We start from the raw sequence: 23,394 nt of genomic DNA, 5'->3' as shown, positions 1-23,394 counted from the left end.
CTGAATTTTGTATTCAGTTCTCCAACTAGTAAAGGCAAGCATGCCATACGCCACCTTTACCATCCTATCTATTTGTGTGGCCTCTTTCAGGGAGCTATTGACTTGAACACCAAGATCCCTCTGTACATTGCCATTAACTATCAATGAATAGGATTTCTGTGACAAAAGTGTAGGCTTTCAATTCTTGTCTTGCTCTGGAGGGGCTGGTGTGGTGAGGTTTGGCATAACAGTAAGCATAAATTTTTGAAAAATCTGAAATAATGTATCATTTAAATTAACAAATAATTGATGAGATGCCTAACAGCAAATCTGAGTTTTTTTTAACTATCTTGGTTATGCAGAACTATGAAAGACAGGCTAGACCCCAAGTACAGATCACAAGGCAAGGGGATAGGGATGGGCACAAAGCTATGGAGTTGTGATAACACTGATCTTGTGTTTACCTCTGTTAGCACATAGGAGAAAGTGAGGACTGCAGATGCTGGAGATCATCGTTGAAAATGTGTTGCTGGAAAAGCGCAGCAAGTCAGGCATCATCCAAGGAGCAGGAGAATCGACGTTTCAGGCATGACGTTTCGGGATTCCTCAAGAAGGGCTCATGCCCGAAATGACAATTCTCCTGCTCCTTGGATGCTGCCTGACTTGCTGCGTTTTTCCAGCAATACATTTTGAGCTCTGTTAGCACATACTCTGAATTCCCCCAAGTGCCATTTATAGTGGTAATCAGAAGATTGTTGTCTTTCAACTTAAATTTTTCTGTCCTAGTCTACTTTGGGTTTCTCAGGAAGAGGACAAGAGGAGTGGATAGATATGTATCTGGGTCTCCTCTTCCCACACAGACACTCTACCACCTGCCTCCCAAGCACGCATTATATTTTATGACCACCTACACACTCGTCCTCTCTTGCTTGCTCTTTTCATCGCTTTTCATGTACATTTGAACTTTCACTGCCTCCCACACTCATGCTCTCCCTTTCACCAATTCTCCTCTCCTCCCCCTCCCTCTCTCTGTGTGTGTGTGTGTGTGTCTGTCTGTCTCTCTCGTTCTCTCTCACTTGTGTGCTCTCACGTGTGTGTGTGTACGTACATGTGCACTCTCTGTCCATGCAGTGAATATTCTAGTTGAACTTGTTACTGGATGTATCGGATCCCAGACTGCAATCTAACGCAGCGGAGCATGTTTTTTTTAATGAATTGGTCTTTCATTGAAATGCATTGCAGAGCTGCAGCTGCAATCTTAACAATAATTGGAAGCTTAGTATGCAGAAGAAATTAGGAATATCTTAACAATAAACCCAACTATTTACATAAAACTAATGCTAAGATTTCAACACACTGTAAAAGTTTAATCCCATTGATTCAAAACCCACTCCTTTACAGTATTCACCAAAAAATTTCCTTCTCTTTCATATCTACAGGGTTTCATTTAGTGTAATTTCACTAAATTTCACTAATCTTCTGGAGCCTTCATGCAACTGCATTTAGATTTTCTTAGCTTCAAATAACCCTTGAGAGTTTTATCCAGACACTTCTGGCCTAGAACTTTTAAACTGAACTCTTTACATTGGAGTAGCCTTTTCTTTAAACTGACCTAAAACTGCCTCCTTTTTTCAGGAGCAACGCATCCATCTTCAGTCAAAACTTCTGCAAACTGTGTCAGACTGCTTTTTCAAAGCTTTGGTATTTCTCGTTAACATTCCCAAAAACCCAGAGTCTTCTATCTGAAAGCCTAATGCACTAGATGGATTTGCTTTCAAGTAAAACAAAAGAATGGTGGACACTGAAGGTTTGAAACAGAACAGCTAAGTTCTGAAAAAAGGCCACTGACTCAACATTAACTCTTACTTTCTCATCACAGGTACTGCCAGACCTGCTGAGTTTCTCCAGCAATTTCTGATTTTGTTAGGGACTTTATTTGCCATAAACTTTTATAAGCAAATCCTCATTGCTCTCTGTCATGCTGAGTTTTAAAAGGGATCACCATTGTTATGACGTGGGGGTGAACCCCTCTGCTAATTAAACCGAACACCCAGAAAAGCTCGCCTCGCATCGTAATCTGCTAAAATGTGAGTGATCAAGAACTCCCAAATTCCACTACTTAAAGAAAATAATATCAGTTTATTTTTAACTCTAAAATTGAACATTAACCAACAACTGTTCACAACTCCAAGCCCCCCTTTTTCTTGACTGCTTACTATGTGCCTCCAACGCTATAACAATATACTTATTAAAATTATATCACGTTAATTTCAAAACCACACAGCAGCTGTTGGCTTCTCAGTCTCCACTCTTCCGGCTGCTGATTTCCTTGGGTCGTCATCTGTCCTTTTACTGAAAGTATGTTTCACGTGAAAAGGTACCTTAGATAGATAATGTTTTTAAAATATCTTTGAGAGCAAGATGTTAGATGGGTAATTGGCTGTCCATGAGTTTCTCTCTCTGCGGCAGTTGCTCTTTGATCAGTTTTCAAAATATTCACATTTTATACCCCCAACATCAGATTGTTTCATTGGTTTGATGTTGGCAAAACAATAAATTCAAACTCTGTTGGGTTTTAGTATCTTGGGGCATAATTTAAACTGATTGCTTGCTGTTTTGACAACAATTTGAATTTAATCAAAAGTCAGGTGTCCATTTCACAGCCAAATGTTACGTACTTTTAATTTTCCAGTACACTCTGGGACTGGCATCTAGTCATATACACAGGTGCTTGTAGTCTCTCTCTTTTAAAGCTACAGTACATGCCTTCAACTTCGTAACGCTATGGCTACAGAAATTCTTGCAAATTGTTTATAAATCACTTTAAAACCTATATGTCACTGGTTCATAGTCAGAAAATAAATTATGTTGAGATACGTATCAATCGCACACCTTATCATGGAACCAAATAATCACACAAGACTAAAGGTCTATTTTTCCAGTGTGGAATATTTTTGCTGACATGTGGTAAGTTTCTTGGATAATCTCTATCTTGTCATCATGCAGTAAAACCACTTTCAAATTGATGTTGGTATCTACAACCAGTTTGAATGACCTCATTATTAGGCGCAGCTCAAACTGGTGCAGTTGTCAGCAAGCTTTCATGTTCTCAAAGGCACTTTGACATTTTTGTTTCCATTCAAATCTTCTGCATTTTTTGACAAGTCTGTTAAAGGTGATTCTGAAGTTCAAAACAAACTTACAATACAATTCATTCATGCCAACAGAACATAAAATTTCATTTTTTACCTTAGAAATTCCAAAATAACCTATCTGTTCACGTTTTTAGGTGCAACTTGGTCTTGTCATGCAGTTTGGCCCAAATAAGTTACCTTTGCTTTGGCAAATTTACTTCTAGCCAGGTTTATAACAAATTGCCTTTTTGTAAATGGTAAGTGGTTCAGTCAGGTGGTGTAAACAATCTTGTCAGGTTTGATGAAAACCAGTAGCATCGTAGATTGTAACTACACTGTTCACTAGTTCTTCAGTGATATTATTGGTTAATTGCTGAAATGATGCTGGTGCACATTTCATTTTGAAAGGTGTGACTTGCATTGAAGAAGTCCAGCTGGTGTTTTTTAAAAAAAGCCAATATTTATTTGTCTGTCTCAGAACAGAATCTTTAGCAAGTCAATTTTTCTGACACTGTCTGGATTGAGTCTATCAAGATGTTGTTTTAAGGGCTACGCATTTCTCACATGAATGTCATAAACAGCCAAAGCCATTATTCCTGGCCAAGTCCCACAAACTGACTTAAAATTCTATGATACTTTGATAGTCTCTTGAAAGATAAACTAATGTAAAACTTCTCTGTTTTCAATCTGATTGTTGGAGGGTCAGCTTTTGAATTATCCGTTTGATTCCCCATTTTCCAATTTCTGTTTCACTCCTTATTTCTTCAACTGATGTCAGTACACTTCTTATCTAATATCTTTTCAACAGTGTGTTATCATGGCACTTCCGCTGATTCTTTTACTGTCTTGAGCATCCACTGCATAATTAACATTGAGTTCTGTTTTTTATGTGATAAACTCCAGTAAACTTTAGTAGCAACACTAACACCTTGTCTTTGGCAACAAAATTGGGAACTTTGACAGTAGCTGCTGTAGCTTTCAATGTTTGTTGCACATCTTTTAAATGCTTGTCATTCAACCCAAAGGCATTGGTAAATTGTCCTTATAAGAGTTGAAACATGGCTTGGAAGCATAGTTTCAGAGCATTGACTTATCAGTTTCTCTTTAATTAGTTTTAATTGGTACTCTCATCTCATTAGTTCAAAAATATAATATTCTATGGGATCACCAGACGCATACTAATGGCAAATAGTAACAAAGGAATTGCCTTATCCCAATCATTCGGACGTTTGTGGCAATGAATTGTAATCATGGATGTTCAAAATTTAATGCCCTCTTTCTAATGCACCTCAAGAATGTGGGTGATGAGCAGAAGATATTTTATTTCCAGATTAGTAATTCCTTTAAATATTGCAGCATAAAATTTGAGCTTTGATCAGAATGAGTAATCCATAATCTTGTTTTTAAAAAAAAAAGGATTTCATTTCTCCACTACAGTGTTTGCAGTAATTTTACCTAAAAAGGAGTCGTCATCTAAAAGTTTTAAAAGATTCTGGTTCCCATTTTTGATTTGAAGTGGGGATCTTTCGTAATCTGTTAAAACCCTGCAAAACAGTTCTTTGAGATTTCCCCACCAGCTGACCTATGTGACACAAAGAGTCATAGAGATGTACAGCATGGAAGCAGACCCTTTATTCCAACTTGTCCATGCCCAATCTAGTCCCACCTGCCAGCACGTGGCCCATATTCCTCCAAACCCTTCCTATTCGTATACCTGTCCAGATGCCTTTTAAATAGACAATAGACAATAGATGCAGGAGTAGGCCATTCTGCCCTTCGAGCCTGCACCGCCATTCAATATGATCATGGCTGATCATTCCTAATCAGTATCCTGTTCCAGCCTTATCTCCATACCCCTTGACTCCACTATCTTTAAGAGCTCTATCCAATTCTTTCTTAAATGAATCCAGAGACTGGGCCTCCACTGCCCTCTGGGGCAGAGCATTCCACACAGCCACCACTCTCTGGGTGAAGTAGTTTCTCCTCATCTCTGTCCTAAATGGTCTACCCCGTATTTTTAAGTTGTGTCCTCTGGTTCGGCACTCCCCCATCAACGGAAATATGTTCCCTCCTGCCAGAGTGTCCAGTCCTTTAATAATCCTATACGTTTCAATCAGATCCCCTCTCAGTCTTCTAAACTCAAGGGTATACAAGCCCAGTCGCTTCAGTCTTTCCGTGTAAGGCAATCCTGCCATTCCAGGAATTGACCTCGTGAACCTACGCTGCACTCCCTCAATAGCCAGAATGTCTTTCCTCAAATTTGGAGACCAGAACTGCACACAGTACTCCAGGTGTGGTCTCACCAGGGCCCTGTACAGCTGCAGAAGAACCTCTTTGCTTCTATACTCAATCCCTCTTGTTATGAAGTCCAGCATGCTATTAGCCTTCTTCACGACCTGCTGTACCTGCATGCTTGCCTTCATTGACTGGTGGACAAGAACACCCAGATCTCTCTGAACAGCCCCTTTACCTAAATTGATTCCATTCAGGTAGTAATCTGCCTTCCTGTTCTTGCCACCAAAGTGGATAACCAGACATTTATCCACATTAAACTGCATCTGCCATGCATCTGCCCACTCACCTAACTTGTCCAGGTCACCCTGTAATCCCCTAACATCCTCATCACATTTCACCCTACCACCTAGCTTTGTGTCATCAGCAAATTTGCTAATGTTATTGCTGATACCATCTTCTATATCATTTACATATATTGTAAAAAGCTGCGGTCCCAGCACGGTTCCCTGCGGTACCCCACTGGTCACTGCCTGCCATTTCGAAATGGAGCCGTTAATCACTACCCTTTGTTTCCTATTAGCCAACCAATTCTCTATCCAATCTAGTACTTTGCCCCCAATCCCGTGCGCCCTAATTTTACTCACTAACCTCCTGTGTGGGACTTTATCAAAAGCTTTCTGAAAGTCCAGGTACACTACATCCACTGGATCTCCCTCGTCCATCTTCCGAGTTACATCCTCAAAAAATTCAAGAAGATTAGTCAAGCATGATTTCCCCTTCATAAATCCATGCTGACTCTGTCCTATCCTGTTACTATTATCCAGATGTGCCGTAATTTCATCCTTTATAATAGACTCCAGCATCTTTCCCACCACTGAGGTCAGACTAACTGGTCTATAATTTCCTGCTTTCTCCCGCCCACCCTTCTTAAAAAGTGGCACAACATTAGCCGCCCTCCAATCCTCAGGAACCGACCCTGATTCTATTGAACTCTGGAAAATAATCACCAGCGCATCCACGATTTCCCGAGCCACCTCCTTCAGTACCCTGGGATGCAGGCCATCAGGTCCCGGAGACTTATCAACCTTCAGACCTAACAGTCTCTCCAACACCAAATCCTGGCAAATAGAAATTCCCTTAAGTTCAGGTCCTTCAGCCACTGTTACCTCAGGGAGATTGTTTGTGTCTTCCCCAGTGAACACAGATCTGAAGTACCCATTTAATTCCTCTGCCATTTCTTCGTTCCCAGTAATATATTCCCCTGCTTCTGTCTTCAAGGGCCCAATTTTTGTCCTAACCATTTTTTTGCCTTGGACATACCTAAAAAAGCTTTTACTATCCTCCTTTATATTCTTGGCCAGTTTACCTTCGTACCTCATTTTTTCTCTGCGTATTTCCTCCTTACTAATCCTCTGTTGTTCTTTAAAAGCTTCCCAGTCCTCCGTTTTCCCGCTTATCTTCGCTAAGTTATACTTTTTCTCTTTTAACCTTATATGTTTCTTTACTTCCCTCGTCAGCCACGGCCGCCCATGTCTCCTCCTGGGATCTTTCTTCCTTTTAGGAATGAACTGATCCTGCATCTTCTGCATTATACACAGAAATATCCGCCATTGTTCCTCCACGGTCTTCCCTGTTAAGGTATTGAACCATTGAACTTTGGCCAGTTGCTCCCTCATAGCTCCATATTTCCCTTTATTCAACTGAAATATTGTCACTTCAGATTGTACCCACTCCCTCTCAAATTGCAGATTGAAGCTTATTGTATTATGGTCACTACTTCCCAATGGTTCCTTCACTTCGAGGTCACTGACCAATTCTGGTTCGTTACACAATACCAGATCCAGAATCGCCTTATCCCTGGTCGGCTCCAGCACCAGCTGCTCTAAAAATCCATCTCTGAGGCACTCCACAAAGTCTCTTTCTTGAGGCCCGATACCATCCTGATTCTCCCAGTCTACCTGCATGTTAAAATCCCCCATAACAACTGTAGTAACATCTTTGCGACAAGCCAATTTCAGCTCCTGATTCAACTTACCTCCAACATCCAGACTACTGTTTGGGGGCCTGTAGATGACTCCCATGAGGGTGTTTTTACCCTTAGTGTTTCGAAGCTCTATCCACACTGACTCTACATCCCCTGACTCTAGGTCCGCCCGCGCAAGGGACTGAATATCCTCCCTTACCAACAAGGCCACCCCACCCCCTCTGCCCGTCAGTCTATCCTTACGATAGCACGTGTAGCCTTGAATATTCATTTCCCAGGCCCTGTCCCCATGAAGCCACGTCTCAGTTATCCCCACAACATCGTATCTGCCAATTTCCAAAAGAGCCTCAAGCTCATCCACCTTGTGTCTAATGCTTCGTGCATTCATATATAGAAATTTTAATTTGTTACTGCTCTCACCCTTCCCCTCAACCCTTATTTCACTCAACTTTACAGCATGATGCCTTTTCCAGTTTTCTGCCTCCTTGATACAGTTGTCTTTCTTGACTTCTCTTGTTCTAACTACCCCTTCAATTTCCTTTTTAAATATCCAGCTTGTCCCCTCCCCACCGCTACTTAGTTTAAATGTTGCAATTGTACCAGCCTCCACCACTTGCTCATTCCAAATACGTTCCACCCTCTGTATGAAAACGTTGCCCCTTAGATCTCTTTTATCCCTTTCCCATCTCACCTAAGCCTATGCCCTCTAGTTCTGGACTCCCGCACCCCAGGGAAAAGACTTTGTCAATTTATCCTATCCATGCCTCTCATGGTTTTATAATCTTCTGTAAGGTTACCCCTCAGCCTCCGATGCTCCAGGGAAGACAGCCTTAGCCTATTCAGCCTCTCCCTATAGCTCAGATCCTCCAACCTTGGCAACATCCTTGTAAATCTTTTCTGAACCCTTTCAAGTTTCACAACATCTTTCCGATAGGAAAGAGACCGGAATTGCACGCAATATTCCAATAGTGGCCTAACCAATGTCCTGTAAAGCCGCAACATGACCTCCCAATTTCTGTACTCAATACTCTGACCAATAAAGGAAAGCATACCAAACCTGCACTATCCTATCTACCTGCGACTTCACTTTCAAGGAGCTATGAACCTGCACTCCAAGGTCTCTTTGTTCAGCAACACTCCTTACCAGTAAGTGTACAAGTCCTGCTAAGATGTGCTTTCCCAAAATGCTGGCAAAATTTGACAATATCTTAATGTAATCTGGCCCAACAAAAAGTTTTCATATTTTCATCTATGCTTTCCTAATATCTAAGCAACCTGCCACTGGAACTTTGTGAAAGACTCATAAAATTTCCTTACAATGATCAGATAATACAGGTACTATCTCCTGATGGGTTACTCTGTATTCCTCATCAGCTGGTATTGGGATGGTCCCCATTTCCTCATTTAAGAGTTTGTCTTCACAATATTAGCATGCAGGTATTTTTTTCTGATTCTGCCTCTGAGTAGGCAGTATGGTATAACTTCAATTTCAAATCCATTTGTGTTATTTGTTACAGAGGATGGGCTAAACGTTATCAGCCTCATTCTCTTTGCCCCCATCCTTTTAAGTTAATTCTTCAAAATTTGAATTTGTTGACTACATTTTCCAAATTATCTCCCTGATCTTAGAATTAGATCTGGTCTCAACACAGTCCAGGATGTTCTTTTCATAACTTTAGTTTCTCTTAGTTCCATTGGTTGTTCCACCATCCTTAATGAACAGGTCAAGTCAATTCCCAGAATAGTCATTTTGTTTCATTACATTCCCACTGCAGCTTCTCCATTTATGAAATGACTGGATTTGAGGTTAGATTTTTTAATCCTATTTAGTATTGTTCACTTTATAAAGAGCTGATTTTACAATTTCATATAATTGACCTGAATATTTTAGAAAAGGAATAGCTTGAAGTTTATCATTTGAAGTTTTCTCCTGCGTATGATTTCTGAACCTAATGCTTTTGAAGCAAATATTGATAGCTCCGAATCTCCGATAGCTCTGATGTAGAAGAAGGTGTCCCTTACCCACATGACTGCATACTTTGGTAGCTTTTAAATATCGTTGGTATTTAATTGAATAAACTTAAAATGTATGTTTCATACATGCTTCACAAAATAAACTGAAGTTGGATCTTTCTATGATGTTGTATAATGTTTGAATATCTGTCACTTATTAATCTTTCTGTATTTATGATCCAGTTATAGTTTAGAATCTTAATTTGTGAAATTGCTGTTGTTTACTCCAATTAATAGTGTTTTGAAATATTAAGGTAGTGATTTCTTATGCTATAACAGACCTTTTAATGGAGCAATAATCAATAGAATTTGATCGTGAAACTTTCCAAAATTATAAACTAGAACATATTAGTTCAGTTGAGTGTTTCACAATTTAAGCTTCCTTTCTCTTTCTTTCGTGCTTGTGGCTTCAGAGTGTTGAAATCCTATTGGTATGTATTATAATATTGTGTGCGCGAATAAACAGCCTTATGTGATTTTAGATTTCTGTTCTTCATATTTTGGCATGATTTTGAGACAGTATTCAAACTATTACATTAAAGTTTAAAGAGCCTGCAAGCTGATTGTCATAAATTCATGCTTTTTGTCTGTTTGCATGTGAAGGTTTTCATATCCTGCATGACTGGAAAGTGAATTCCATAACACCTCTGAAAGGGTACATTATATTGTTTGAAAAACTTGGACAGATATTTGACCAAGTTGCTTTTTATCTGTTTAGTGAGGAAGTTAAGTTGTCTACCTCTGAAGATCTTTCTTCAAAATATGTGTTATCAGAAAACTTGGAAACTCCAAAACTGACTTCACCATCACAGCCTGGGTATGTACATTTCGCATAATGATGATTTTAACTGTGCTCTGTATTCTTTCAGATTTAACCTGTAATGTACTGGTTTGATTATACAAGTTGCAATGTTTATAAATTGAATGTACATGGAGATTTCAATCTCAGATTGTTTGCTACTCATCTTTGTTACTACTATAATGTCAGTTTTGATTTAAAGCTGTTATTGAAGTCTTATTTCACATGATAAGCATGAGATTGCAATTAATTCAGCTGCAGGAATTATGAGAATTTCCATCCTGGTCTAATGAAATTCCTCTTCACTGACATGGGAGCAATAGTTTCAATACTGTTGACTGCACACAGGTTGTGTTTTATATGCAAACAGCACTTCATTGAGTGGCGTGGGTGCTGTTGTTTAAATCCAGAGTTTTTTCTGATCTGACCAGTTACAAGAGACATAACTACAGCAGCAAAGACTAAACATTAGATTTGCTTTAGATAGAAGTCACTGATTATACTATACCATGAATTGTACTTCTACTTTTTGCTCCATATATTTGTTATTGGAATAATTGTTTTAATTCTAGCTCTTATATGGTTCTAGCACCTAGTATGTATAAAGGTAAGCTCAGATAAAGTATACAAATATATCAGTTGGTAACTGTGATGATGCTATGATGTTAACAAAGTTATTTTGTCCTTGGGTTTTTTTTAATCAAGAGAGATTGTAAAGGCAGAGGTGCTGAAATGTCTGGGCAGGAGCTTAGTTTAACAATGGCAGGTTCCAAGCTTCAGCAGTTGGTTCCTGGCTGTCTTTCTCTCTGAAATCTCTTTGGAAGTTGTTTTCTTCTGCTTGTAAGAACCTGAGTTTGAATTTACTTTTCACCGATGGGTGTGTTTATGGGATATTGCAGGAATTGGAACAGCTCATTAGTTAAGTTCCTATATCGAGTTGGTCGGGTTTTCAAATAGTTAAATTATTCTAAATTCTGTTTTCAGTTCATGTTTCAACTGTAGTTTTAAAATAATTTCTATGTTTCTTAAACCCGAATGGTTTGACCAGCTGCATCACTAAGAAGAGATTAGGGTCTGGGCTACTTTCTTAAAATATTTTGAGGTCGTCTGGCCTGGTTCATAACAGTAACTAAAAGGAGGTATGAATTGTAATCTGTCTTTAACACAAAATGTTTATCAATAGCTTGAAGCCTTCTGAAGGGAATATGAAATCTCAAGCAAAAGATACCTTGAATGGGCCTGTTGATAATGTGACATCAATGGAAGAAGTCAAGTAAGTTTTCATTGCAGCCTATGCATTATATCACTTTGTGTTGTATAGTGTCTAACTTTAGCACACTTTATTTTCCCAGTGGTTTGATAGCATATTTTGTATTGAAGTAAGCTGTGGTACGTTTTATATAGATTATATAAATGTGTAAATGGCTGCTGCGGCATTATTTAACTTTCATTCTTTGGTGACTACTTTGAATACTTGAGTTATGCAACGACAGTTATGTACAGATAATACTCAAACCTAAACCATTTGGAGCATGATATTGCTGCTTTTGAGAAAATTGTTAAGATCCCTGTAGAGACAAATAGCTTCGAATTCCCAGGTAAATGAATCACATGAGAAGATTTGAATGTTTTTAAAACTTTACTGTAACAAACAAGCTAACATCAGTATTGTCCTGAGTTATTGTTTGTAAAAACTTGTGTAGTTTGTAAAATTCTGCAATCCTCCATAATGTACCTAAGGGAGATTGAAAGATTATGGCCAGTGTTTCTAGTTCATCTCCACCCCCCCCCCCGGCCCAGTCATGCCTCCACCTCCCTGTTTTGTCGATAATTGACCCCGTCCTCCTTTCACTACTACCCTTTTACAGTTTATATGTCTGTGAAGTACTTTTGGTTTGCCTTTTTATGTTAACTGTTCATCTGTTTTCATATTCTCATTTTGTTTCTCTTATTTGCATTTCTAATTTTCTCTCTGAGCCAAATATAGCCTGATTCTAAGTTGCAGTTTTAATCTGACATTTGTCATAGTTGCCAGTTTTGTACTTCACCTTAAGATTGAAACCATAGGAGATCCAAATGGGGGCGGTCTGAGTGGTCTGCTGTGCTGGGCTCTGTGCCATACCCCCGGCAAGGTGGACCTTTTAATGCCCTCATCAATCACCCCAAGGAGAAAGAAATACTAATATAAACTTACTGAACATCTGGAGCTTCTAAAATTGTGATGTGACAGCTTTAAGACCAGAATGAAAACAAATAAATAAAAGAGGCCTAAAGGAGTACAGCAGGCAGAGCACTTCCCTCCTGCATCAGGGGTGCCTATAGCCATTGCGTAAACTGCCGGGACAGCCCCTTTGGATTTAATGGGGCAACAGCAGTTACATTCTGAGTTTGCCAAATTACAAGAAAATTTTGAAGTAGGGGTGGAACCACTATCTGCCATGCTGAAAAAGCATGAGCAGAAATTTTCGAAGAGTTGGAAATTGGACCGAAGAGTAGAGGCAGTGGAGGAGAGGACCGCGACATCAGAGACCGTGGCGGAGTTCTCGGGAGGAAGGATCGAACGCTGGAAGACCAGGTTCAGGTTCTTCAGGAGCAAGTGGACAACCTGGAAAATAAAAATAGAAGAAAAAACTTATGGCTCGTGGGTCTTCTGGAACACAAGGATGGCGAAGACCTCATTGGTTTCTCTTAAATTTCTAATTGTTGCAGTTGCTAAATTAATGAGTTTTGGGGTGCACCGCATGATCATAGGAGGGGAATTTAATTGCCTAATAGATTCCGAGGGTGCCATGGGGTCCAGCAGGCATGCCCGCACAATCTAAGCAGTTGGTGGACTTGTGGGAGAAGTTGGGATTAGTGGATGTGTGGAGGCACCTCCACCCAAATGGAAGAGACTTTACTTTCTATTCCAACCCACACAAGTGCCATACGCAAATTGACATTTTTTATGCCATTTGGATTATTTGGACAGAACATTGATGTGCAAAATTAGGAGTATAGCTGTCTCAGACCATGCACCAGTGTATTTAGATGTTAAAATCAAGGGTGGTGGAATGGATGCATGGCACTGGCGCATGGACCCATTTCTGTTAAGGGAGAGCAAATTTGTTAAGTACATCACAAGAGCTCAGGGCCTTCTGGGATGTCACCTAAGGTATGGCCAGTGATCTGGCAATACTTTGAGAGGCCACGAAGGCATATTTACGAAGCCTGATTATTTGATATTCAGTGACTAGAAGGCAGAGGGAAGAGCAACAATGGATGCTGGAGACCCAGCTGCAGATAGCTGAGGAAGTATATTATAATAGGCCTTCATTGGTCAGGCTACTGCAGGTCACAGCCCTCTGGGATGCTCTTGAGTATTGCTCATTGCACACACAGGTAGCAAAAAAAAAGTCTCCTTCACGAAACAAAGACTGTTTGAATTTGGAGATAAGCCAGGTAGATATCTGGCATCTCTGGCTAGAAAGAAAAATGCTTCCCAATCTATTATGTCTGTTAGAGAGAAGGCTGACACTGCTACCTGTGAGTTGAAGAAGATCAATGTTAGATTTAGAGAATACTTCGCAGAGTTATGTCAGTCAGAGGGAGGTGAACATTGTGCACTGAGAATGCAGTCCTTTTTTGAGAACCTGGACCTCCCCAGTATAAACGTGGAGCACGTTTCCCTGTTGAATGTGCCTATGATGGTACAGGAATCAATAAGGCATCTCCAGGGTGGCAAAGCACCAGGGCCAGATGGATTCCCAAGTGAATTCTATAAGGAATTCATAAATGTGTTGGTGGAGCCACTTCTGGGGATGTGTAGCTATTCATGTGCACAGGATTGTCTGTTACCCTCTCATAGGGAGGCGAATATCACCCTCCTTTCAAAGAAGGGGAAAGACCCCAAAGAATGTACTTCGTACAGACCAACTTCACTGTTGAATGTAGATTTTAAAATTCTATCCAAGGTACTGGCCCTGAGGTTGGAAAAGGTGTTGCCCTATATATGAAAGAAGATCAGATGAGGTTTTGTTGAGGGCTGTAGCTGCTCCAACAATATCAAAAGGGTACTGAACAAAATGCAAGTATGCCAGCAAAGACTGATCCTGGGATTGGTGATCTCCCTAGTCGCAGAAAAAACATTTTGACTGGATAGAATGGCTGTACCTGTTTGGGGTCCTAAAGTGCTTTGGTCTTCGGGGAGCCTTTGCTAGCTGGAGGGTAATGTTGTATAATGATCCAAAGGCAGCAGTTATCACAAACGGTATTAAGTTAAATAACTTTAATATTGGGAGAGGTAGTTGACAGGGGTGTCTCTGTCACTGCTGTTATTTACCTTGGCAATTGAGCCGTTAACTGAGGCTACCAGAAGGGATCCTGAAGTAGTGGTGTCAGGGGTGGGAATGGGGGAAGCATAAGATCACCCTATATGCTGATGACGTCCTTTTGTTCTTGGCCAATCCAGAGGAATCCGTTCCTCGATTTGATTCAGACAATTAATTTATTTGGCAGTTTTTAGGGCTACAGGATTAACTTTACAAAATTGGAAGCCATGCTGGTCGGGGTGGGGGTAGTGGAGGTGCCTGGTTTGCAGGATGGCATGCAGTTCCCGTTTAGATGGAAGTCAACAGGTTTTATGTATTTAGGAATTTTTATTACCCCTGCCTTCCACCAGCTGTATAAAGCTAACTATGTACAACTACAGGAGAGGATAAAACAGGATTTCCAACGGTGGGAGGGATTACCATTATCATGGTTTGGCCAAGTAGCCCTGATCAAAATGAATGTTCTTCCTCATCTGTTGCACCCCATGAGAATGCTCCCGTTGCTACCCAGATGAGTGTTACGGAGGCTCAGTGGTTGGATAGGGTCCTTTATTTGGTGCCACAGGGCCACCCCCCCCCCCCCCCCCCAATTAAATTTACTAAATTGCAGCTTTCGCAGGGTGAGGGAGGAGTGGATCTTCGGGATTTGAAGAGATTTCTAATAAAACGCCCTGTTAGCATATGTGGGTGACTGGGTACAGGGGGATTTGGAGTCGATTTGACATTGAAGCCTGTCAGTCGAGATGTCCCCTAGTTAATCTATTGTTTATGGATAAGATGAAATCCATGACCAAGCAGTGTAAGAGTCCAATCATTTTAAATAAGGTGAAGGCCTGGAGGATAATGAGGCAAGACGAAGGCAATTGGCTTAAGACCTTGCTGTTTACCCTGTTGTTAGGAGCTCAAGGATTTAAACCTGGGGTAATGGACTCCGGCTTTAAGATATGGGAGAAGAAGGGAATCTCTTGTTTGGGAGATTTATTTGAGGGGGAGGTCTTGATTTCATTTAGCCAGCTAAGTTGGAAATACAGATTATCTGACAGGGACCTTTTCTGGTACTTTCAGATAAGGCATTATATACAGAGGAAGACCACACTCCTGGCTCAGTTTTACGAGTCAGACATGGAGAAAAGAGTGCTTCGGTGTACGGGCACGCTCTCAGTTAGTACTTTGTGTCATTTACAGAAGGGGTGTGCCTTAGGAGACGTGGAGGGACTGTTTAGGGCATGGAATCAAGAGCTAGGAGAGGATATTTCATTGGAGCTTTGGGAAGATATATGGGAAAATATAAGGAAAATTTCAATATGTAACAGAGTGCAGGCCATACCATTGAAGATTTTACACAGGGCTGATATGGCGCCAGAGAAACTAGCTAAGTTCAAGAGAGAAGCGTCACCAGGATGTCCCAAATGTAACATTAGTATAGGCGCTCTCACTCTCTCACTCTCATACTGCAACTGGTCATGCAAGATCCAGACATACTGGAGAGCTATAGTTAGGGAGTTGAAGGACATCCTGAGGATCGAAGTTAAAGTGGACCCGGTATTCCTTCTTCTGGTGTTATCAAATTTGCCCTCACTGGGGGAACACGGGAAGAGATTGTGTAACATTCTAACTCGGTGTGAGGAAGAGCATTTTAATGAATTGGATGTTGGAAAAATCACCAGGTCTTATGGGGTGGCATAGGCTGGTATTGGAGCATCTTCCCCCAAGATTACCTCACAAAAATGGAGCAGTTTTACAAGACATGGCAGTCCTTTTTAAATTATATGGACACCGACTTCTCAGCAGTATTAATTAGGGCCATGGTAAAGCGGTGGGAATCGGTTTGGGCACCTGTGGGACCCTGGGAGGGGGAAGGCTGGAGGAATAGAATACGGGTACAATGACTGGTGCTCCCAGGAATGGGAGCTTCAGTGGACGTATGATAAGTGTAATAGAAGAAAGTAGTGCGATATAATATAATTTAATTTAATTTGAATTAATTTGCATTCAGTTAAATTAAATTTTCATCTAATTTGTTTGTAATTTAGTTTAAGTAGATACGTTTATTCTGGTAGAATAGATGGTAGTTCATTATTAACAGTATCCTGACATGACATTGTACTGCATCTATCTTTCTGTACTTTGATGTTAGTCTTTTTTTGTATATAGATGTTTTGTAAAAGATTTAAAAAGGTTTCGAATAAAAATATTTATTAAAAAATGATTTCACTTATGGTTGTAGTTCATGTTAGATTAGCTATGACAACAGAATGATGCTGACAAGTTCACTTTGGCTATGGTGACAGCAAATGAAAGAGCTTGCAGTTTCGGCCTCCATATCTGAGGAATTAAAGATTTGTCTTGGAGATGGCACTGCGTAGATTTGCTAGACTGATACTGGGTGTGCTCCATTGTAATGCTGCAACAAGGGCATTTTGTGGTCAGCAGGATGCACCCAATTATGGACTACACCAATCTGTGTCTGTTCACTTGCTGTCTCACCACTCTCACACTTAGACCCTACCTATATGCTCCCATCATTCTGAACTTGCCTTTCCAGATATTCAGTCTCATATTAAAATTGTATTGCTGTGCCATTTAGTGCACACACAAAACCAAGAAACTTATCGAGGTTGTCAATAGACCTCAGTCATGTCAAGGGAGATGGCTTTGGTCAGGGGATCCTGGTTGAGTAAGTCAACTCAATGATGGACTCCCAGTACCAGCTCAGGTAGTTGTGTGAGAGAGAGCGCTTTTGGATCTTTTTTTTTAAAAGATCTAGGGTTATTTCAGGTGGTGGTTAATAGATTTATAAAAATCTCATGGCTAATTTGATTGGAAAAAAAACACGTGGTTATGTGTGATAGCACTTCCCAATATTACAAAAAGTTAACTATAGTTATCACTTTGAACATTGCATGTAATTTGATTCATTGGTAACATTAGTGATTATTGGTGGTTGATAATAAATGTGAAGTACCACAGGCAATAGGGCAAATTTTGTTTGGTTTTGTATGATAACTCTTCTGGATATTAGATAAAAAGGATCTTCAATAATGGAGAGATCTTGTGGTGCAGTGATAGTTCCCTACTTATGAACCCGGAGGCCTGAGTTTAAGTCTCACGTGTTCCAGAGGAGTGTAATAACATAGCTGAACAAATTGAAAAGCGAATATATTTCAAATGAGCTAGGGTTCTAGCCAGAGCAAGACTCTCACACTTGACAATATTACTCTCAAGGCATATCATCTGCAGAAATCAACCTGTGACAAATGTGCCTACTGTGCCAAGAGAAAGAGGAAGCATAACTGGAGTGCAAATGCCAGAAGGAGAAACACAACTGGTTCAGGTTGCATGAAGCACCTGAAGGTACATTGCAGATTCAGGAATGGATTCCATGAGGGGACTACCCCAAAGCCCAAAGATGTACCACACTGGCTTCCTCTACATAAGTCATCAGCGTACATGCACAACAAATAAAGGTAAAATTTGGAAAGCTCAAAAAGAAAACACACACACTCTCTCACAAACCCACACACTCACTCTGGTTGTAAGTTTGCTCACTGAGCTGGTAGCTTTGTTCTTAGACATTTTGTCACCATGCTCGGTAACAACATCAGTGAGCCTCTGGTGAAGCGTTGGTGTTCTGTCCTGTTTACTGTTTATCTGTCTCTGTTTGTTGTGGTAGGTGATACATTTCCGGTTCTGTTTTTGAGAGGTTGGTAAATGGGGCCCAAATTAATATGTTTGTTAATGGAGTTCCAGTTTGAATGCCAGGCCTCTAGGAATTCCTGTGCATGTCTCTGTTTGGCCTGTCCAAGGATGGATGTATTGACTCAGGCAAACTAGTATCCCTCCTCGTCTGTGTGTATGGATACCACTGAAAGTTGGTCATGTCTTTTGATGGCTAGTTGGCAGCACAATACCTTTTAGTATCTTGTATACCTCAATTAGATCTTGTCTCATTCTTCTAAACTTTGGAGAGTATAGGCCATAAACTTCTCAATCTCTCTCAAGACAAAACCGTCATCTCTGAAATCAATCGAGTGAACGTCCTCTGAACTGCCTCCGATGCAACTACATTCCCGTCAAATAAATGGGCCAAAACTGTACGCAGTACTCCAGTGCCATCTCACTAATTCCTTGTACAATTGCAGCAATACATTCCTCCTTTTATTGCCTTTTTTTTTAGCACTACATGCCAAAATTCTGTTTGCCTTTCTTATAACCTACTGTAGGGAAAGGTGGAAACTGGAGTTTGTGCTAAACTATAATTTTGCAATAACTCTGAAAGCAATTTGCTGCCTAATTCAACATATGGATAATGGTCTGTTAAATGAGTAAAGAATTAAAGCATAATTTATTTTCTTGATTTTTAAAAATAGATTATGCTTCTCTTTTTGAAAGCATCCATTACGAAGTTTGGTGATTTTTACCATCACTACATTAAGTCTCAGATTCTACAACACAAAAGCAATCCATTTTGCCTAAGAGGTTTGTGTCTGTGTTTATGCACCTCTTCCTATCTTTACTATCGACATATCTGTCTTTTTATTCCCACCTCTTTTCATATATGTATCAAGCTTACTCTTAAATAGATCTGTGCTTATCTTCTCATAAGGACCATGAGAACTAGGTACAAAAGATCATAAGTCCAGATCTACACCACAATATGATCGTGTTTGATCTTAGGCTTCACCTCCATTTTCCTGCCTGCTTTCCTTATCCTGTGATTCCCTGAAAGGCCAAAAAATCTGTCTTGAATATTCTCAATGATAGGACTTTAATAACACTTTTTGTGACAGAAAATTCCAAAAAATTTGCAACACTGAATGAGGCACTTTTGCCATCTCAGCCTTAAGTAATCAGCCACTGAAACTATGCCACCTTGTTCAAGATTTCCTCACTGAGAGACAAAGCATCTCAGAGTTGGCCCTGTCAAATCCCTGAAATAACTGCCACTTACATACATATAAGGCAGGGAAGAGAATAGAATGATTCCTGGTGCAAGTGTGACTAGAATAGGCAGCTTGCTTGGCAAGAGGATTGTATGGAAAATAAGCATCAGTATAAACCAGTTCAGCCAAATGACCTGTTTCTGTCATACAAATTGTATGCAAATCAGATGGCCCAAATACAGTAGAACCTCGAATATCCGAACGAGATGGGCAAGGAGTATTTTGTTCGGATAGTTGATCATTCGGATAAACAATCTGATCATAAACAAGCAGTAATTTGAGTGCCGTTTATCCAAACATTTCTTGGTTATCTGGCAATGTATGCCATAATACCGTTTAACTGATAACTGAATGCTGCGATGCCTAATGCCGTTTTTACGGGACCTTGAGATCTTGTTCGGATAATTGATGTTTAAGTAATCAGGTTTATCTGTAGTGCATTTCAGTCCCTCCTAACAAGAACTGATCACGTGTTTAGAGGTAAGTGGATTCAGTTTAATGTTCATCTTTCTGTGAAACAAGTTCCAAAACCTGTGGTTGAAAAGCTAACAATGCCTGGACCGTTTAATAATCTCTTGCACAATTCTAAAGCTGTATAATTCTTCATTTCCTGTTTGTTATGAATAGTCTTGCTACCTCTTGTTTTTAATAAATGCACCATGTGTGGGGGGAGATGTCTTGATATATAGTAAATGTCACAGATTTCTAATTATATGTATCTTTTTTCTTTTTCTCTTAACTACAGCAGTATTTATAACTGTTGAACAGTACTTTGACAACTTCTTCTCAGATAAAATTTCCTTTTTTTTTTGAAAGGACAAATCAGCAAGTTCTGTCACCTGAAGCTTCGGTTAATGGCCCTGCATGATTAATTCTGTCTGCTGTTGTCTACTCCGGCCTGACCAGCTACTATCCAGGGGTATCAGTGGGGTTCACTGGAGGCACTGGGCTTCGGCCATCAAAGCCAGTCACTGCTGCACTAATTTCAAATGGGATCAGGACCAGCAATATTATCTGATTTTTAAGATGGATGTGCAAAGAAAAGTTCGAATGAAATGTATAAAAGAGGGTATTACATGTTGGCAGATACAAAGAACTTTTGTGTGCATTTGTATCAAATACATGTTCTTATAAACGGGATGATCAGTCCATTAAATATCTTGCCACTCACGTGATAATTAGTATTGTTGCCATAGTTAAATGGTTATAAGAGTAGAATATTTTATAAAAATGTGTATACTTAAATCTGACACATGTAATTGAAGTATACCAATTGGAACACATAGTGTGACCAAAGTGTTTAGAAATTTTCATACTTTTTTTCATCCTGTATAAAATTTTAACTTTGTGTTTCTTCCAAGTGGGCAGAGTACATTGTAGAAGTGAAATGCAAATGTAAAAGTGTTATTTTGATTGAGTTGCCTATATTAAACTAATTGCTAGAGAAAATTCTAATTGTAAATGTTCACTAGTGGCTCTTTGCTTCAGGTTTTATTTGTAAACATTTCTTGAATTCTGGAGCATTGGTATTGAAAGCTCTTTGATATGGAGTTTAAACATATTTGTTACTGAGGACTAATTGGTTGTTTAGTGTGTCACTGAACAGCCATAAGCATGTTCGCCCCTCTGTATTTTGCATTTTCAGACCAGTTGTTCAAATCAAAGGTAAAGAACACGTGATTAGCCTTGAATTGCATGTGGCTTCGGTGTTCCTCTTTGCTAAAGGTCTTCATAGTTTAAATCATTTAGGCAATCTTAATTTAACTTTTTAAACTTCAGTTGAACCAACTAACTGATTTATTTTTAATATAACCCCTTTATTTCAGTTGGCAGGGCAATAGAACTTAATCAGGGTGAACTAATATCTGAGCACTTAATGTAACATTAGTTTGCTAAAGGTGGCTGTATTGGTATGAATCTCTAAAGAATGGCAAAGTGCCATACTTTGATAGAATATGACAATAACTAAAGTTAGCTCCAACTTTTAAATTCAGGGATTTGAAGTGTTATGTATGACAGGTTGACTCTTATTCATTGGGACCTTCGTGTACTGTTAATGGAAGTGGCAGCTCGTATTGGTTTAAGCTAAGATAATTTTGATGAAGTCATTTGATTAAAGTGCCTATGGTACTGGTTTAAGTCAGAAGAGATTATGGTGATGATGCATGATAAATTTGTGGAAAATACCTTTCACATTAGAAAATAATATCTGTTCCAGGAAAGTAAAATGAAATGTCCGTTCATCTATTTGTGTGCTTATTCTTTGCAGCATCTATACTAACTATATATTGTTGGACCTTCTAAGCACCTTAATACATTGAGTCAATGGAATATTTTATGTCAACTTCATCACTGGTTTTAAAAAGACAGTTTGAGTTTCTAGTTCTACACGTCTGTATTTGAGAAAAGAAATCGCCAAACGAAGCAATGCAATTTTATGTGATCTTACTAACTGCTTTGGAACAATTACATTCAGCTGCCAAGTCTTGATTCACCACTTAAACTTCTGAAAAAGCTGATCACAGATACTTGAAGATTGGGATGTTGAGATATCTATCAGTAGCAATCAGTTAAAATTGATAGGATTGTAGTATACTTTTTATTTTAAGTATCTTAAAAGATAGGAGGAGGGGAGGAAATGATTCCGAACCAAAACGTTGAGAATAGTAATGGTGTTTGGCTGCTAAATAGGAAAAAGAAATAACCCAGTTCTGTCTTGACAATCTTCACTTGCAATGTTTGTGTGTCTAGTTGCATGAAAACATGGCAACTATTTTTTAATACTGCGTTAGGATGGACATTAACCACTCACGCAAGCAAATACAAAGTGTAAAAAGTATTGGATTCTTACTGTCAGATTATTCTGGTTGTATGATACATTTTGCATTTGTCCTATTTCAGATGTACATCCAATATACAATGTAAATATAATTAATATGCCATTAGTTAAAATTTGCAATAAAGTGAATTGCTTAAGTTGTACAACAGTGAATTGTTTAAGTTGTATGATCATGGCAGTCCAATAGTTATTAGACAGATGTTCAGTGATGCAAGTATCTTCCAAAAACTTCCATAATGCCTGGATATACCAAAGCAAACTCTCCCATAATTGCAGAAACAAAATATTGCAGATCTGAACATCTGAAATAAGAGTAGTAACTGCTGGCGATACTCGGATTCTGGCAGCCTTTGTGGAAAGGGAAAAACTTAATGTTTTGAGTTGATTATGCTGTTTCAGAATTTGTGAAATGCCAGCACCATTCTTGAGCTTGTTATTTGAAATTTATTATGGAAGTGGTTGCAATCCTGTTTTATTTAAAACAAATTCATGCGTAAAACAAACAAAAATAACCTTCAATAACGTGGTACATTTTATAAGATGTATAATGGTTTGATATAAATGTTGGGTTGCTAAATAAAAAAAACTATTAAATGGATTTGATTGTTCAGAGGGATCTGGGGAGCTTTGATTTGCATACACAGACTGAGAATTATGAGAATTATCAGCTTGAATGGTCCATGCAGTTGCCTTTATAAATTCCTATACTTTAGAGTAAGATATCACATGCTTGAGCAAGCTAATTAATTAGTTACGTAAGTGGTTGGATAAAGAGTTTATTTTAGTGTGATACTGACAATGTAACTTGAATCCAAACATATTTGATTTTTAATAGTTATAAGTTAGTCTTAAGCAAGTAGAGAGGACAGCCATGTGGTATTTTCGCTGGACTGTTAATCTGAGGACCCAGGTTTGAATGCTTCCACAGCAAATGGAATTTGAATTCAAGAAAAATCTGGAATTAAGAATCTACTGATGGTCATGAATACATTGTCAGGTAAAGCCCATCTGGTTTTACTATTGTGAAGAAAAGGGATGGAAACTGCCATCCTTACATGGTCGGGCATACATGTGACTCCAGATCCACAGCAATGTGGTTGACTGGGTAATTAGAGATGGATAATAAATACTGGTCTCATCTTATGAGTGAATAAAAGA

The 23,394-nt window shown here is 39.2% G+C and overlaps 1 protein-coding gene across 6 annotated transcripts in view; it reads left to right on the top strand.

Moving 5' to 3' along the window:
- The window catches only part of LOC140493615 (serine/threonine-protein phosphatase 6 regulatory subunit 3-like), a 135,984-nt gene extending 113,150 nt beyond the window's left edge, over window positions 1-22,834 (top strand). For 5 of the 6 annotated variants that reach the window (XM_072592245.1, XM_072592248.1, XM_072592247.1 and 2 more), the window contains 4 exons: window positions 9,759-9,776; window positions 10,064-10,162; window positions 11,328-11,417; window positions 20,214-22,834. In XM_072592245.1, coding sequence (XP_072448346.1) covers window positions 9,759-9,776; window positions 10,064-10,162; window positions 11,328-11,417; window positions 20,214-20,265 — 259 coding nt within the window. In that variant the 3' untranslated portion in view covers window positions 20,266-22,834. The remainder of the gene's footprint in view (window positions 1-9,758; window positions 9,777-10,063; window positions 10,163-11,327; window positions 11,418-20,213) is intronic. The other variant, XM_072592246.1, reaches the window with a different exon arrangement.
- Window positions 22,835-23,394: the final 560 nt, after the last annotated feature.

The sequence above is a fragment of the Chiloscyllium punctatum genome, chromosome 22, assembly GCF_047496795.1.
Source record: "Chiloscyllium punctatum isolate Juve2018m chromosome 22, sChiPun1.3, whole genome shotgun sequence".
NCBI lineage: Eukaryota > Metazoa > Chordata > Chondrichthyes > Orectolobiformes > Hemiscylliidae > Chiloscyllium > Chiloscyllium punctatum.
The sequence above is the reverse complement of the archived record's forward strand: the minus strand, read 5'-3'. Positions and strand labels throughout refer to the sequence as shown.